This window comes from Crotalus tigris, unplaced genomic scaffold (assembly GCF_016545835.1).
Source record: "Crotalus tigris isolate CLP2741 ecotype Arizona unplaced genomic scaffold, ASM1654583v1 scf7180000018548.2558034, whole genome shotgun sequence".
Classification (NCBI taxonomy): Eukaryota; Metazoa; Chordata; class Lepidosauria; order Squamata; family Viperidae; genus Crotalus; species Crotalus tigris.
In genome coordinates this window covers 1,130,374-1,149,303 of record NW_024097071.1, presented here as the reverse complement: position 1 = coordinate 1,149,303, position 18,930 = coordinate 1,130,374, and the positions used below count along the sequence as shown (strand labels likewise).

The window sequence follows — 18,930 nt, the reverse complement described above, 5'->3', positions numbered from 1 at the left end:
TGAAAACAGCCAATTTCTGGGGTGAAAGCTCTTAAGAACCTTTAGGGAGACTTATTATGCATTCAAGCATCTACTTGGAGAAAGAAATGAATACACACCTCGATACAATGCGACCAATTTCCAGCAAGCAAAGGTACACTTGTCTTCGGTCTTTATGCAGCACTGTAAAAAAATTAGTGCATGTAAGGAAAAAAAATAATTCAGTGAAACCTAGAGAACTTACCTGTATTCAACAGCATGGAGCAAAATTTGCAACACATGTAACTCATATGTAAACATCTAAGTCTGTACCAGCAAGTTCTTTTCTAATCTACTCCCTGGTGTACTTTTGCTTGGCATCCAGACCTTCCTTTAGCTATCATTGATTTGGAAATCTAGCAGTGCATTTATTTATTTATGTATTCATTTAAAACATTTATATAACTGCCCATCCTCTAAACAACTCTGGGACGCTCCCAATCAAAGATTAAAACAACATATAAAACAGTATAAAACTATAAAAGCAAACACGTTAAACTATTAAAAACAACAAAACCCTCGTGCCAATTCAAATTTCTTATTTGCAATCATCCAATCTTATCCCAGCGCTTGGGGGAAAAGCCAGGTCTTTAAAGCTTCACAGAAGGCTAGGATGATAGAGAGGCCTGCCAAATTTCAGAAGGCTGAGTATCCCATAGGACGAGGGCTGCCATGGAAGAGGCATGCTTCCTAGTTCCCAATACTAACAGCGACCCAATTACGAATATACATGGCATGAGGTTTGTGCTGGAGCCCTATCAGCACTCCCTTTGGGGTTTGCTTGGGCAAATCAACTGTCCCATAAGACCATGCTCTCTGGATTTTCCTTCCTGCTATCCCTGGACAAACTGTCCACAAAGTTTAGCTAAGTGTGCCTCTCTTAGCTTTCACCAAAGTGACCTGTGTCCTTTCCATATGTCTGTAGCAGAATCTCCCAGCAATGAGGAGGAACAGAATCGTAGACACCTCCTGAAGAAAACCTTCCCATGACCTTCTCAAACATAAGCCAATAGATTAGTTAAAGGCCTTGGTATACACCTTTGTTAAAGAAGACATCCAATGATAAGGGCCATTTTTTACATTTTCAATTCCCTATGGGGTTGGGAGGAATGCTTAAAGCAGAAATCATGGATATTAGCATAGTGGAACCAATGTGACTACCCGGGCTACCAGCTTACTGTAAGTAGCCTGGCCAATCAAAGCTTTCCATGGAAGAAGAGGTAGTCTCTCTGGACTTTTGGAAAGGCGGGTGGGGAACATTAATGCTTAATATGAAGTTCTTCAATAAAAGGAGTCCTTTCCCAAATTGTCACTTTCTGAGAGAGAGCAGAAAATTGAATCTCAAATGCTGTTCTGGCTTTTCCATAATCTGAAACTCGCGACATCACGCAATGTATCGGGACTGTTTTGCCATTGCCGGCAATGGGGTGGGCGCAGCTTCTGCATGACACATCTGGCCCGCGGGCCGGCAGTTTGACACCCCTGCTCTAGGAGTTCCTAACCTTCACTTTGAGAAATCCTGCTTTATCCTATGTGGTCCCTTCTTTCAAAAATTCTCAGCTGCAAGGAAAAATGCATTCAGGATGTGTAATAGAATAGATGCATATTAGAACAACCATAATTTTCATAGATATTGAATGTAAGTAAAGAATTCTGAATATGTACAACAGAAGGCAGGATAATCTGGGCCATACAAGCAGAGGAATGCCTGACATTTAGTTTGAGTTATAAACCTTCAATATGGCATTATAATGGCTAGATCAATTACCAGATTTATCTAAGAAATAAACTGCATAAAATATGAAAATGGATGGTCACATGAGGTTATTTTTTTTCCAGAAAAGTCAAGCTATCTTTTCCTTTCACCAAAAGGGCAGGAGCAATGAAGCAAGTTTAAAAGGTTCACTTTTGAAAGTAAAACTATCAATACTTGTATTTCTTTAAAATAAATCTGATTAATCAGAACTTAAACAGACTTGTTCCTTGAACATTCCAGTCTTCATTATGATGAGTTTGGGCAACCTGTGTCATATTAATATGGTCCAGCTCCCGTGATGAGGCACATCTCACCCAGCTCAATGTTTTGTACAAGTTGCTTATGGCAGGTTTACAACTGCAAAATGAGTTTAGCCTCTTTTTAAAAGTATAAAGATTCAATGGCCCTTGTAATGATGAATGCAGTGAAACTCTTTTGAAACCCAGATGGCCCCTGCATGAATATTGTCTAGGCACAAACCCACTCTTTATTTCACTCCCACAACCTTACAAAAGGGTCCTTCCAGATCTTTGCCAAGAACACACAAAGCATATATTCATGCCACAAAACCAGCTACTGTAATCAGTAACCACTTTCAAAATATTCTGAATTATGTCCTTAAAATTGCAATATTATACAGGGTTGGTGAACCTACACCCTGTTCCTTTATAGAAAAAATTAACTGAATGTAGATTAAAATATGCTGTGTAGGAGATATATCAATCCTATCATTCTTGGATGACATTGTGTCTTATAAACCCTGTCCACTGTTAATTACATTGAAAAACTATTTATAAACTGAACTTTGCCATACATTTAACAATTCTGAATTATATTTTTTAAATTTAAACAAACCCACACCATGCAAAGCAAATACATAAAGAATACTCTTCAGGAAGGATATACACCAAACAATTTAAACATTGATTTTATATAGGTCTAAGGCTTACAGCTATGTCTATCTATTCTTAAAAGGAACAATGCTAAAAACGTAATTATCAATACATCTTCAAGCTATTTTTCTTAATGAACAGTATAAGATTTTAGTCCATCTGGAAAAATTTGGTCTGGCAGCTGCTGGTTACAAGGTCCAGCCTGAAACAACAAGAGGTAGGCAGTCCAATCCTTGAGGTGCAAACCCAACAACAGATTTACTTAGGATGAGGTAATAAACTGAGGGTAGCAACTCTAGGCATAATTAATAGTTTGTATTTTTATAGCTACCAAGTTAGGAAAAAGACATAAAAGTAGAATCCAGGATTTGAAGCAAAAGATTAATTATCAACAGATTATTAACTACTAACATTAAATTCTTCATTCAACAGCCTAATTTAGCAACCAGGTACATATTATACTTTATTCAGAGATTCATAATCAAGAGTCTTTATTGCCATTTTGAGGAAAGGCAACATATTCATTAACATAACAAACACAGTTTTACATATACTTTTAAAAGGTTGTTTAATCTATGAGGATCTGTAATACAAAAAGCTTCAACGCTACCATGGATACCGTATATTCCGGCGTATAAGACGACCCCCAACTTTTGAGAAGATTTTCAGGGTTTAGAAAGTCGTCTTATACGCCGGAAAATATGGTACAATATTGAATTTCTCTTTATAGATGAGCACAAAAGGAGCTCCATTCCTTTGCTGCTAGAAAACGAGTGTTGCCCCCCACTGCTTCCCTAATGCTTCCTGAACTCAGCTGGTATTTTTTCCCCATATATTTTATTGATTTTTTAAAACATAAATCACTTAAGAGTTGGTAAACGGTGTGTTTGCTGGGTTTACATTTGTAAAGAAAAATCATTAACAATTGGTTTCTATAATCTATAATCCACATAGTACATTTAGTTGATTTCCCCTTTTCCCCAAAATGTCTTCTTTGCAAACCTTGAAATAATATAGTTCTTATTATTTTGATAAAATATATTTAATCTTTAAATATTCCATTTAATGTGCCTAGTCATCTAATCCTTTAGGTCTTATTCAAAACATTTTTTTTCTTTTTTATACATTATAATTTCCCTAAATTCAGACACATGTAATTATCTAAAACATTTCCTTCATCTAGGCCATTTCAGCAGTATTATATTACTTATATCAAGAAATAAAATAAAAGGGGGGGAAAGCATACAGTATTATTTAAGGAATTCATCTCTCTTAGAATGACATATGTATTCAGAATCTTTTCTGTTTCTTTAACCATATTCAAACGTTTCTTTTTTAAATATTCTCTCTGGTAGATCCCATCATTTATTTTCTTAATTTTCACTTTGATCTTTTTCCTTTGATCAGTATCTTTCTTAATCAATGTGATTTGCTGAATCAAAAAGTTTTTCCATATATTCATGACTGCTGCTATAGGGATAAGAAGTAAATCGAATGTTTCTTTTTTTTTTTGTAGATGTAATGTCCTTAATTTATATAGCTTACTGTTTTCTACTATTTAATTGCTTTTCCTGAAAATGTAGAAAAATGGGATTTTTGTATGCTTTGTCCTGTTTTGAGAAACACTGTGTTAGTGCTTATTTCTGTAAAAAAAATAGGGCTGGCCACTAGGGGGCAGATTGGTTTTAAATTCAGAGAACAGCTACCCGTATATTCCGGCGTATAAGATGACCCCCGACTTTTGAGAAGATTTTCAGGGTTTAGAAAGTCGTCTTATACGCCGGAAAATATGGTAGTTGTTTTTTTAACTAGGCTACCACCTCTTGATTACCACAAATCTATTACTGTGTCTAGATCAGAGGTTACCAACCTTTCTCAGATGGCGGATCAGAGAGAAAGGGAGGGGGAAAGCATTTTAAACTCGAGTGCACGCATGGGGCCACGAGCATGCACATGATACTCGCTAGCCCTGCCCTGTTCTTGTGCGGTGCAGCACCCCATTTTCATGCCCCCAGCGCCATTTTTGTGCCCCGTGGCACAGCAGCATCCCAGTTATGCACCCTGCTGTGCAGCATCCCATTTTTACACCCCACAGCGCAGCATCTTCTTGTTTTTGCGCCCCATAGCGGGCAGCAGTCCATTTTTGCACCCCACAGCCAAGGCACTAGCGCAAATGGGTATGTGTGCCGTGGCCCACAGGTTGGGGACCCCTGGTCTAGATTACACGCAGCAGTACACACCCATGGAAATTAAGGTTGTGGCTTGTTCCTTGTCTTACAGGGCATGTTCCAAGAAATCAGTTTGGGAGGCACTACAAAACAGTTATTGGACAGTTTGGAATTGGAACAAAAAAAAGCTATTGCTATAGTACAGTGGTTCTCAACCTTCCTAATGCCGCGACCCTTTAATACAGTTCCTCATGTTGTGGTGACCCCCAACCATAAAATTATTCCAGGGTCATATGATAACCTTTGCAACCTTGTGACAAGCAAAGTTAGTGGGGAAACCAGATTCACTGAACAACCATGTTACTAATTTAATCTCTCTCCCTTTCTTTCTCTCTCTCCCTCTCTTTTTCTCTCTCTCCCTTTCTTTCTCCCTCCCTGTCTCTCTTCCTCTTTCTCCCTTTTTTCTCTCTCTCCCTGTCTCCCTTTCTCTCTCTCTCTCTCCGTCTCCCTCTCTTCTCTTTTCTCTCCCTCTCCTCTTTCTCTCTCTCCCTCTCTTTATTTCTCTTTCCCTCTTTCTCTCCCTCTGTCTATTTCTCTCTCCCTCTCAAAGATCCTTAAAATCCTTAAAAGTTATGCTTGGGTGGAAGACTTTTTCTTTTACAGATGGAGTGGGTGGGCCCGACATTCGTGGGCAGGCAGGACCCCGCCTGCCGAGCCACCGCCTCCCCATTACCCTCCATGCCAGCCGGCTCCCTTGCCAGACTTCCCAGCTGACAAGCTGGGTCGCCAGCTGACGGGCGCAGGACAGGGGGGAAGGGTTACCTGCATCCTGCCAGCCAAACTCTGGAAGCCTGCCTGAATGAAGAATTTTAGGGGGTGTTGAAGGGGAGACATACTGAGGGCTGTATTAAGACCATAGAGGGCTGCGTAAGGAGAGTGGAAGGGAGGCAAATTCGAGGTGAAGCAGAAAACATGGGGGGAAGGCATTAGGAAATAAGCACCAAGGTACATGGTGCCTTGCAAGGGATTCCTGAGTGTTCCACAATTGTTTTTCTTCTCTCCTCTGTGCGAGAAAAACTTTTGCAGTGTAAATCTGAAACCAGGTGTTCCTGTGAGGTGGCGCAGGAGGTCCTTGGGAGAGGTGAGGACAAGCTTGGCATTTCCTCTCTCCCAATCCCCTTCCTCTTCTTCACCCTCTTCCCCGGCCTGCCTGCGATCTGAGCTCATGGCTTTTCTTTGCCTAGCCTAGCCAAGCTTTCTTCCGCCCACCCCGTTCCCGGCAGCACCAAGGAGGTACAGCAGAAACACATGAATTGGGATTGTGGCACCCTTGGGAAGCTGATCATGCTTTGAACCTTAGGAGAGGAGGAGGAGTCCCTTCCTCCTTCCCTCCCTCTGTCCCTGTCAAGCCCCCGCGGGCTCGACATGAACGAGCAGGGGAGGGGTCGAGGACAACATGCGGGGTGGCAAAGGAGACCAGCAGCCAGCGCTGTTCAACCTGGCAGCGTGGGTGTCGGTTCCATGGGCATCCCGACCAACAGCTGAGCGGCTCCAACTTCTGGCCGCCGAACAGCTGAGTCCTCCGGGAGGCAACATAAGGCCCTGAGGGGTATCACAAGCTCGCTGGGAGGTGGGAAGGAAAAGAAGATGGAAGAGAGTGAGGCTGCAACAGTGAGAGCGATGTCTCAGTTCCTAAGACCATCGGAAATATGTGTTTTCCAATGGTCTTAGGTGACCCCTGTGAAAGGGCTGTTCGACCCCCAAAAGGGTTGCGACCCACAGGTTGAGAACCGCTGCTATAGTACATCAATTGATGCTTAGGATTATGGGATGTTGATTTTATTATTATTATGCATTAGCTTTCAGAGTAGATTTCCTGTAAAGGCTACATAAGAAAACATTTCCAGCCACTCAGGTTGTGAAGAAATCATCATTTTTATAAACTCTCAATGAAGCATAAACAAATTTCTCAAGAGAATACAGGTAATCCTCAACTTAGCACCATTTGTTTAGTGATCATTTGAAGTTACTACAGCACTGAAAAGGTCACATGACCCTTTCCCCACACTTGCAACCATTGTAGATTCTCCATGATCACGTGATCAAAATTCAGACACTTGGCAACTGGAATATATTTATGAGGGTTGCAATGTTCCACGGACATGTGATCATGTGACTTTGTGACAACAAAGTCAATGGCGAAGCCAGATTTCACTTAACAATTGTGTTATTAATTAACAACTGCAGTGATTCAGTTTAACACCTGTGGCAAGAAAAGCCATACGATGGGGCAAAACTCACTTAACAACTGATTTGCATAGCAACAGAACTTTTGGGCTCAATTGTGGTTGTAAATTAAGGACTACCTATACTTTCTAAGCTTAATTTAGTATCTGTAGCTGAATCACATCATTTTGACAATATAATCAATGTAATGAAAATACTATAGTAGTTATTATATTTCAAGTGATTTCGATGTTGTGACCAGTGGTGGGACTCAGCTGGTAGCTAATTTTTTGTTGACTTTGGTGAACAGGCTGAAGTCCTAGCTCTTTTTCGCAAGACCCAGAACGGACCACCGGAAGTGCATGGACACCAATTCTGGAAGTCCATTCTGAGCCTCGGAGGCCATGGGGAGGCCTCCCAGGCCCAGAATGGACTTTCGGAAGCGGCGTCTATGCAGAGAACCAGTTGTTCAGGTGTTTGAATCCCACCACTGGTAGTGACGCATCACTTGTAAATTCAACTCAACATCTGAAAGTTACCAAGGACCTAGTGAGCTGTCAATGAACCCTCAGAGAGCATTAATAAAGCCATTATCACATCAACATGTTCCAAAGACATTAGCTTAACCTGCTGATGTTGCAAAAATCAGACAATCCCAACATTTTTAGAAAAGAAAACCCCTCTCAATTCTGTTGGAAAGGTATTGCAATAACATTATTAAACTTGTCAAGCTAAATTTTAAAACTCTTATAGTAATTTTTATTACCAAAACAAAAGTATTTTAATATTTCAGTCTAAGAAATACTTTGCCCTGTTTAGCATTGTTTTGCATTTCTACATGTTTTAACAGTGTTTATTAAACATACCAAGATATTTTTCTATACAGAGGGGTCTCATTTATACAAACACTTCTTATCTTTTAAATTTAGAAGTGAATAATAGCGTGTATAAGAAATTAGTGTATATAAGTCAATAAACAATGCAAAAAAGCAACAAAAGTTACCTAAGCCTTCAGATTCAAAAAGATAAGTCTCATCCACTCCAATGCATCTACACCAATTCAGAAAGTTCGCTGTATTATCTCTGGCAAAGAAAGATCCTGAAGGAGCATCTTTTTTACAGGGGACTTTTCTCAGAGGGAAATTCTGGAAAGTAATAGATAAATTTTAACAGGAAACATTCCAAAACATTTTATCACAAAGGCTTTTTCTAGAGTAGAACCAGTAAGGAAAGTGGGGAGGGGGTTCCTTTCCCCCCAAAAAAAGATTACATTTCAAAAGAATCTCAGCTGTATATAAATAAGCAATGGGAAAATTTGTTTAAAATAGTACTGTTGAGGAGTTGGCTAAAAGGCAAAAAAGGCCACAAACTTTGTGGCATTCACTTTTAGTTGTCAGTTGACCCATTTACTTAGCTGAAAACATGGCTTGAAAGACTCTTCAAATATATATTACTGGGAAAAGGTACAAGAAGGGCAATAACATGTATCACATGATTATCCAAAACAAACCCTCCAGGATATTTATATCCAAAATACTAGTTCGGTATTTTAAAATTAGAACAAATCTGTCAGCAGCTTGAACATATGATTCACATTTTTCTAATGAATTTCAAGTCATGTACAATTTTAATCAGCAGACTTTCATCTTCCAAATTCCTTTTTCTTTTTAACGGAATCTAATATGAGGCTCAACTTTCATAGTACTCTGCACCATCTCAAGCTACTGTATGTACTATTTTATATGTTTTAATTCTAAGTGCATCTAATGTATAATCTTGGTCACATGACATTTAATTTAAAGAAAAATTGCAATTTTTTAAAACAAATGAACTTACTTTTAAATCATTTGAGTTACAAGAGCTTTTAACTATGTTTTGAATAACTCCAATCAAAATGCACAGGAGTACCCCATTATCAAGTTCTTCCAATAAATGCTCTGCTTTAAGTTCAATACCTATAGAAAAGCCATGATTTTTATTAGTAGAGAGAAGATAAAACTCAGACTGATAACCCAGATATTCATAAGCAAAGCTTCAACCTAAATCAATAGAAAATATAGTTTCTTTATTATTAAATTTACATGCTGCCTATCTCACTATTCAAAGCCTCTATATAATACTCCCTTTTATTGTGGTTTAACTCCAGTGGGATTGCGGCAATGTCCAAACTGATACAGAATGTCACAGATGTCATTCATATTTAAAGCACATGATATATTTTAAAATAATTATTTAAATTTCAAGTTGTACATTGGGCTGTAGTTTAAATTATACTAATTAGGAAAAATATTGAATCTCATACTGTTCTGATTAGTCAATGTTTCAAAAAAGCAGACATGCATTTTAAAATTGTTTAGGATAAGGCAGTATTATGTACTCTTAACAAATGACTAGACTTCTATAAAAGGAGAAACAGTAACATTAGCAGTTTTAATTTCTATCAGCATGAACTCTAAATCTAGCTCTATCCCTACATGTTTTTCTACAGTAATGAGATGGTTCTTCAAACAAACCCAACAAGCCAGATAGCCAGATAGCCAGATCCTCCTGCATAGGAATCAGAGTTGCCTCATGTCGGACAGATATCCATTGGTCATATAGTAAAACATCAGCCAGGCCAGGGCCATGCCTTGGAGTCAGTGGACTTCGTGGATTGATAGGTAAATCATCTCCAAACCACACCTAAGGTACATATTAACAAGACAGTTCGACTACAATTTCAGTACCATGTAACAACTGATAATATTTGCAATCCATTATCAATGTCTTTAAAAATGGAAAGTCCATTAACAACGAAACATACGGTCCCCCAATGATTCACTGTTATTTGGGACTACTTTAGCTCTATTAAAAGCTGTATTTGGCTTGTACAATCCATCTAGATTTGAACATTAAAACTATTGTCAATTATGTTCTTCAGATTCATATCAGAAAGTAGGAAATATGTAATAAATATAGCTGTAATATTTCAATTTGCCTACCTGAGCTGTATGTTGCATGGTAACTGGATGTTCCTAAGAATGGGAGGAAAAAAAGAGACTTTCAACTAAAAGTGACAAATTGCATTTTATTTTCATTCATTTATCTGCAACATTGGAAAGACAGCCGACAAATCAACAAAAAGTAAACCATTACTGATTATCCAAAATTGGGGCTGTACTTTATTTTCAATACTGAATATCTTTTTTTTAAACTTCATGTTCAGTATCTCCATAACAACATTCCATGTTTTTATATATCAAAAGTAAGTTAAATCATGTTGACAAATATGAGTAGAAAATCAAATGGTGCATTATAGTAGACAAGCCTAATTCACATGTGTAAATATTCTCTCCCATTTTACATTTCCAGCAAAATGAGATTGATTGCTAGACTGTTTCTGGAACATTCAATGAACATGAAAACATCCTCCATTAAAAAAATGTTTTAAAGATCTTTAGCCATTACTTTGTTAATGTGAGATATTTCAGCTCTATTTTTCAGAATTCTCGCAAATAACTAACATTCACATTAGCAATAACTTTCAAATAGTTTAAAAACGTGCTTGGTAATAAACTGATTAATACCAATACTTGCCCATGACTTTGCCCCAAAGTAATTGATCAACAATTTTCAAACAGGGATTACTACAAAGTGTAAAAATGGCACATGAATAAGAATTGAAATTGAAGTTGTTTTTCTTATCTGGAATGGTTGCCCTCTTTCACTAGACACGCAGCTTCCAGGGGGATGCAATGGGAGGAAAAGAGGCCACCCAGCCAGATCAGCTAAACCAACTCTTGCAATCAATGGGGTGACAGATGTCACAGAAAGATCACTCTCGTATCTATTCCTACTCAGTCACTTGAGTTCCATAAACAGATGTCAAATTACATACCCTGTTGTAAAGTTGAAATTTAGATACAGAAAATCTAAGCGTCAGTCCTTTCCATTAATATTATCAATTCTATCAATCTACTTAAAGTTAGTTAAAATGGTAGCATAGGAATAATTCTAAGTATATCAATATGAAATAACATTCATTGCTTGCACATTAGTTTCACATACATTTTAAACATTGTTTATATTTTTACATTTATCTCAGATTTTTTAAAAGTAGCTTCATATGAAGAATGTGTCCTCGACTTGCCAAAGAATAGAAAGAATTCAAACTGCAATTGAAATCTGAATTGTTACAAATTTCCATAGAAACGCTTAAAGTATATACGGTAAGTATACTTTAGTATAAAGTATATAAGACTTTAGCACTAAAGTGCTAAATTTTAAATTTAGCACTTTAGCAATATTAGTATGCAAGTGAATTATTTTCTATATGTGATTTGAAGATAATTTTAAAATGAAATTTAAAAGCTTTTTGTTCTAACTATACAGCAGGATTTGCATTCCTAAACAGTAATGTTCACAACATGGTTTTTTTTTTCTGTACAGAATTGATTATTCAGTTAATTGAACTGAATAATCAATTCTGTACGGAAAAAAAAAAAAACCACGTTGTGAACATTACTGTTTAGGAATGCAAATCCTGCTGTATAGTTAGAACAAAATGCTTTTAAATTTCATTTTAAAATTATCTTCAAATCACATATAGAAAATAATTCACTTGCATACTAATATTGCTAAAGTGCTAAATTTAAAATTACATCAAAATCTCAGTTTCTAGCCAGCTGGGAACACAGATCCTAAACAAATGCCACCATTTATTACTTGAACATTAGAAAACTCGTGTCCTCCTGATATTTCTCTCTTTTATAGTACACAAAAAAGGCAGAAAGTAGAACAAGTCTTTACTAACTAATGTATTCAGCTTCCCACAGTGAGTACCAGGGAATAAAGTTCATTTACATAAAAAGCTCTTTGTCTTAACAGTCCAAAGTAAGGGGCTTCACTGACATTTTAGAAGGGAAAAAATATGGTTGCAAAGGCTACCAAAAATACTGCTCTCATTAAATGATGGAACACTACACATTTGAACAAGGCCCTTAACAAGCCAACTACCACAGTAACAAAAATACTGCCCAATATTCAAGGCAGACGATCAGCTTGAACAAAGGAAAATATTCAAAAAAAGAACTATTAGAAGAATGTTCAGCATTTTCATTTTTCAAGAATGCCACACAAAGCCTGCCTATATTGGAAAAAAAACTGCACACTTGAAATAAAATGTCAGAAGATTTTTTATATTGGCTCACTTCATCATATTATATGTCTTTGGAATCAATTAAAATCCAATTGTGAAGCTCACAAAGGAGGGTCTACTCTGGGTGCATCGCAGGCCGAGTCTCAGCCTGCAGGGAGTGGGATCAGAGTGGGATCAGAGTACAAGCCCTTTAACGTGGGTGACTGGGTTTACCTATCCACCAAGTACCTACGTTCGGAGGTGCCCTGTAAGAAACTGGGTCCCAAGTATGTAGGTCCCTTCAAGGTGATTCAGGTCATAAACCCGGTAACTGTGCTGTTGCGGCTGCCTCAGTCCTTTGGGAAGGTGCACCCTGTGTTCCATGGGAGCCTGCTGAAGCCGGTGACGAATTCCCCAAGGGGGCTTGTGACCAAGCTGCCAGGCCCGTTTCTGGCGACCAGTTCGAGATACAGGAGATCCTAGATTCCCGGATCCGCCATGGATGAGTCCAATACCTGGTGAGGTGGAAGGGGTACTCTCTTTCGGAGGCATCGTGGGTGCGGAGGGAGGACGTCCATGCCCCACGACTAGTGCGGGCCTTCCATCACCAGCACCCTGGAAAACTGGGAGGTGGGAAGGGGCCAATAGAGTTGTCGCATGCTCACCTGTCTGTTTGCCTTCTAGGAGGGGCCCTGGTAGAGGGGGCCACCTGTCAAGCCCCTGGGCTTGCCATGGGCCAGGAGATGGGGAGCACGCAGCCAACAGCCAACCGACGTCCCTATGGGGGCCTTGAGCACCACCAGACTCCCAACAGTCAGCTGGGAGTCGGGTCGGCTTTCGGCGGAGAGCCGGTAGGGCCGCTACACACCGCCCAGCTCCCGACAGCCAGCTGAGAGTCGGGCCGGCGTGCACACATCAGCTGGGAGTCAGTGGAAACACCATGCGCCGCCCGACTCCCAAAGATTGGCTGGGAACCGGCCCAGCCTCCGTGTGTCGGCCCGGCTCCTGGGAATCAGCTGGGAGTCGGCCCGGCTCCCTGCCAGCAGCTGGGGGTCGGCATGGCCACCAGATGCCGCGGGTGCCTCCCTCCAAGGAGCCAGACGCCGGAAACATTCCCACCGCTGGCTGGACATTTGGGCTAAGCAAGCCGGATGAGGGGGGGATTATACCTCACCTTGGCTGCCTCTCCCTCCCGCCGGGCACAGTGGGGAGGAGGCAGAGTGCTGCCTGGTTGCCTTGAGAGAACAGTTGGAACAGCAGAGGCTACGTGGGTGCGTCTGGAGGGGGGGAATGCGGACATTGAAGTGTGCCTTTTATCCATAGGGACCGGATGCTGGCTTGCTGATTGGGGTGGGGTTGGTGGGTGGGGCACATCTATGTAAAGCACTGGGAGCAGTTCACTCCCAGTGCGGACTTTTTCTTTGCATTAAGGTTTGCTGTTACCTGTTCCTTCTGTGTCTGGAGTTTGTCGATAGCTAGCAGAGGACAGCTGACAATGGCTAGAATTTTACTTTTCACATTTCAGATTTATTAGCTAGATTCACAGTTAAACTGTAAACTGACTGGTTTTTATGGAATAAGCTACAGTGTTTCAGATCACAACTGAATAGGCCAAAACAGAAATCTCATTACAGCCCAGTACAGGTAGTCCTCGACTTATGACCATAATTGAGCCCCAAATTTCCATTGCTAAGTGAGACCATTGTTAAGTGAGTCTTGCCCCATTTTATGATCTTTCTTGCCACAGTTGTTAAGTGAATCACTGCAGTTGTTAATACCATGGTTAAGTGAATCTGGCTTACCCATTGACTTTGCTTGTCAGAAAGTCACAAAAGGTGATCACATGAGCCTGGGACTCATAAATATGAATCATTTGCCAAGTGTCCAATGTTGCAATGGTCATAAATGTGAAAAATGGTCAGAAGTCACTTTTTTCAGTGTCATTATAACTTTGAATGGTCAGTAAACAAACTGTTGAAAGTGGTGGATTACCTGTACAATGTGGCTTGAATTTTCTGGCTGAATGGGACCTTTTGTAAACTATGTTTCAGGGCTTAACTTGTTTGAATCTATCAAATTGTGATTTATTCAATAATGCATAGTTGAACATTAGTCTTTTCTACACAGCTTGTTTCAGTAATCATATTCTTTGTTTTTCAAATCAAGATTTGGAGGATTGGAAACAAATAAGGAGTGTGTACATGCTTTTTCACCCTGTTCCCCCCCCCCTTTGGCCTTTATAGAAGACTTGCAAATCACAGATTTATAGTTCAATAATCACAGGAAATTGTGGTTTAAGAAAATCAGGAAGTCTTCTATGGGAAAAAAATAAGAAGAAAAAAGATATACAAGTATTAAGTTTGTTCCTTGTTCTCTATCTTTCACAAAATGGTTGGAGAATTAGGAATCTGATGTCTGAATACAAAATACATCTCAATTCACATATCATAGCCATTGTGATTGGTAAATCGTGGCTTATGATGACATTACATAACATTACATTACAGCCTACATGGTTTGTTTAACCAATTCTAATTAAAATAAACCACGGATTAAAATATATAAACCCAGTCATAATATTATCCTGTGCATATACTTGAGTGGAAATGCTACTGAATTCAGTGAGCCCAACTACAAAGCAAACGGGAACAGGAATGAGCTGCACATGATAATTTCAGATAATAACTACCTTGTAGAATTCAACTAAACCTTTTAAACAGTATTAGAACATTGCAAGAGATGCATATTAATTTCTGGTACAATTAAAATACTAGCAATGACCTTTCAGGATCAGAAAAAATACTTTCAGAGGAGTCTTTGTCTTAACTATTATTTCAATAATAGGTAGAAAAAGGAAGAGGACATTTAGACAGTTAAACCATCAAAATTATCTTTCCAAAAGAAACACTTCTTAATCTTCTGAGAGTTAATGAAAAACATTTTTTAAGAATACATGGCTTTCAATATTTTATTTGTTCTTGTGAGACCCTTCCTACTATTCACACTTTATAGTTTAGCCTTCAAATTGTAAACTGAAAGAATATTTTAAATTATTTGGGATTCACATCTTTGAACCTCTAGGACAGAATGCAAAATATAGTTTTACAACCAAACAACTTCACTCATTTGCTGGGGATGCTGCAGTTATAGTCAGGGATGAATGCTTCATCCTCAAGTGAATTATTACAGAAACCATATGTAAAATCATATACCATTATGTATGAGACCATAGTCACACGCCTTATAATTGCATCCCCTTTTAAGGTTAATATATAAATCTGTAATTAAAAAAAGTATTTATAAAACCTATACTCTACTGCAGTTTATGTTATAATCTCAGTAATTTATGGTTTCCTTACACCAGTATGTTTCAAACTTCATGCTGGCTGGGGAATTTTGAGAATTGAAGTTCACATATCTTAAACTTGCCAATCTTGAAAAATGCCATCTTACATCATTTGAAAATTACTAGAAGACCACATAACCTTTAATTCAGAACTTGCGAACTCCAAAGTCAGCCAGGTTAAGAAACAATTTGCCACAGGCTGTTATATTATGTCAAGTCATTTCATTGTTTTTGAGTCTCGGTATTTTGATTATTCGTGCCATTGGCAAAATGCAATAAAAAGTCAGTTTAGCTGCTATTTCAAGTTTTCCCCAACTTGGTGCCCTGTTGGACTACACTCCTATTTCCCAAAAAATACCTGCCGGAATGAGGGCTGTAGTTGCAGAAAGCCGTTTCGCCGGGCTAGAAAACCGCTGGTCAAGACTGTATGTGCGTCACTGCAACAGAAACCAAGCGCCGAACTGATTTTCTTCCCCTTTTCTGGGTAAATGGCGAGCACTTTTCCATAGCCCTATCCCAGGGAAACAAGGAAAGAAAAACCCTCAAGAACATTAGCGCCTTAAGGTTAAGGCAACCCATCCCCTATATGGCATGTGGAACTTAGAGGCTCTACTGAGCAATAAACAACCAACCACGCTTCACTCTAGTAGGTTGTGATCGGTCCCAAATCTGTTTGCTGACCCTTGGGGACCTACTGCGTTTCAGCCAGGAGAAATCACACATCAATCAAACGCTCTGCTATCCATCGGGGAAACTTGGGGGTACTTACGGGAAACCCCGGAGTCAGAACCCCCCACGCATCCCCTGCCGGGGAGCACACGCGAAATTGCGGCAGCGGCAGGGAATCCTCTCGAGCTCCAGCGCTCCGTGATTCATTTGGCCGCGTCCGCCCGCACAGTTCGAAAGGCCCAATCAGCTGACGCGAGGCGGAGCCCAGGCCGACGGGGCGGTGGGGGCGAGGGAAGGGAAAGTGAGCTTTCGGGTTGGATGGATCCCCTGCGGCGTCCGGAGCGAAAGGTTGGGTGGCGATGCTGGTGCTCAGGGAGGATTCAAACGGAAGGGGGATGCAGCGGTCATTGGGGGGGGGGGGGGGAGAATCCTGCTGTCGTTAGTATCAGGTGACAGTCACCAAGGATTATTATCTGGACCGAGTGTTGGTATCTCCTCAGCTGAGAAATAAGGCAGAGGACATGCGGCAAGAGAGGCAGCTCTTGCTAAGTTTTTGCCTATCACTACAGCCTGCTTTGGACTCAGGGCGCGGGTGTTAGGATTTAATCCTCCTCTGTATGCTTTGGGGGGGGGGGGGAACCTAAGCGGTTGCAACACCCAGCAGCCCTAACTAGAAAAGTCAGTGTGGAGGCAGAGAAATGGATCAGAGGCATAATCAGAGGTTCCTTATCCTTTCGTATAAAGCATATTGCAACACAACGCTACAGAATTCAAACAACTAGTTTATGCCTGTGTTTGCCAGGCATAAACTGTAAGCCTTGGTTAACAAATGCATTGGATAGACCGCCGTGCAATACAATATTGTATGCTGTATCATGTATTGCTAGAATCAGGGCTTTTTTTCTCATAGAACGCCCAGAACGGAGTTCCGGCACCTTTTTTGGATGGAACCTTGTAGGGTAGGCAAGACAAGTTGTATGACGTGTATGAGTTCCGGCACCTTTTTTTTTTTTTTTTTAGAAAAAAAGCACTGGCTAGAATCATTGTGTTAAATTATTACATGGTGTTATCTCTTTGGCTTACTTTGGTTGTGAACTCAAGTGTTGTGGTTTGTTAACGATGATTGATAGTTTAGTGAACTATATAAACAGACGGCGCAGCCTACCTAGAACTCACTATTCTAGATGGACAACGCTTTTGGGCTTCTTTAGAAAGACAGAATAAGTGGTTATTTTATATAGGTTTAGTTTTTTATTTATTTTTATATTGTCTACTGTTTTTGTTTTAATTTACAGTAAGGGTTACTTTATTATAAGTTTATACTGAAAAAAGTCAACTCATTTTTGTACTTTTTTCTTTTCTCTTGTCATTTTTAATTCCCCCCTTGTTCCCCTCCCCCTTTCTTTTAATCTTTTTTTGTTTTTGTTAATTTGTATTTTATCTTTTTTAAAAACTTAATAAGGTTGCTTTAAAATAACTTGTGGCCCAAACCAAATGATTCCTTGCCCTCTGCTTTGACAAAGCTAACCCACAGCAGGATTTAATTTAGCATACAGTGGGAAAAAGTCATCGTAGTGTGCCTCAACCCTAGTCTGCAGGTTCTGTAAATCTGTACAGTTGTGAGTTGGTTGAAAAGTATGATTAAGCAACCAATAGTGTAGTAATGCATGTGGACCAACTTGGCCGCTGTTATGAAACAGAAAAGAAATATTTTTCATTTAAGAGGGGTCAGCACTGATTCTAACCATCCTGAGTACACACATTGTATTATGTATGTATTGAGTTAATTTATCTAATAGGAGAAAACTGTATTCAACTTTTTCTTCTTTTCTATCTAAAATAACAGGTTTAAATAATCAATTGGCATATTTGTGGTACCTCCTTTGATAGGCAACTAGATCTATATTTCCTTTAAGGGTATTTTTATATTCACAGAAAAACTGTCCTTCACCGGTCTATGAACACTGCCTTTGATAGTTATTCTTCTCCGCGGAAAATAGGAAATTCTGATTCTTTGAAATTATGCTCTCCCCAGTGCTCAGTAAGTCTTTGAGCCAATTCCCAGTTTGGAAAGCTGAATCAATGTGTCTCTTTGAGTGTGAAACTGTTTACCAAAGCAGGGAATGGAAGGTTGGCTGTCTTCTGATTCACAATACGAAATCTCTGTACTGTCATCTGTTGTTCAGGCTGCTTTTGAATATGGTTTTCTGGTCTTCTGAACTAATGCTGAACCTATATATATATATATATATATATATATATATATATATATATATATATATATATATATATATTTACCTTGAATGAACACCCTGTCAGCCCAAATATGGGAGGAAGAAATCTTCTTTCTTTTCTTTTCTTTTTGCAAAAAGAAAAGAAAAGAAAGAAGATTTCTTTCTCCCATATCTGGGCTGACAGGGTGTTCATTCAAGGTAAAAATCTCCTCCCCCTGTCTCTCTCCTGATAGCTAACAAAGTGGGAGAGAACCCGTGGCTTAGAGGTTATAACATCTGCCTAACATGCAGATAGCCCAGGTTCGAATCTCAGAAGAGTAAGTTTGGCTGATGAGGGTTAAAGGAACCCGAAATAGCTATACCATTCTCTCTTTATTCTTTGTTAGCAAAACCTAAAAACCTATATATATATATATATATATATATATATATATATATATATATATATATATATATATATATATATAGCAATGTAAGCAAAATAAAGATATTCAGAACAGCGCT

General features: G+C 39.3%; 1 protein-coding gene across 2 annotated transcripts in view; it reads right to left on the bottom strand.

The window, feature by feature from the left end:
• GAS2L3 (growth arrest specific 2 like 3) overlaps positions 1–16,407 on the bottom strand; it is a 31,152-nt gene extending 14,745 nt beyond the window's left edge. The window contains exons 1-7 of one of the 2 annotated variants that reach the window (XM_039354077.1): positions 16,293–16,407; positions 15,882–16,034; positions 10,043–10,075; positions 9,575–9,743; positions 8,898–9,016; positions 8,065–8,206; positions 99–162 (exon numbers count right to left, since the gene is read on the bottom strand). In XM_039354077.1, coding sequence (XP_039210011.1) covers positions 99–162; positions 8,065–8,206; positions 8,898–9,016; positions 9,575–9,743; positions 10,043–10,060 — 512 coding nt within the window. In that variant the 5' untranslated portion in view covers positions 10,061–10,075; positions 15,882–16,034; positions 16,293–16,407. Of the gene's footprint in view, positions 1–98; positions 163–8,064; positions 8,207–8,897; positions 9,017–9,574; positions 9,744–10,042; positions 10,076–12,250; positions 12,318–15,881; positions 16,035–16,292 lie in introns of those variants that run through there. The other variant, XM_039354078.1, reaches the window with a different exon arrangement.
• Positions 16,408–18,930: the final 2,523 nt, after the last annotated feature.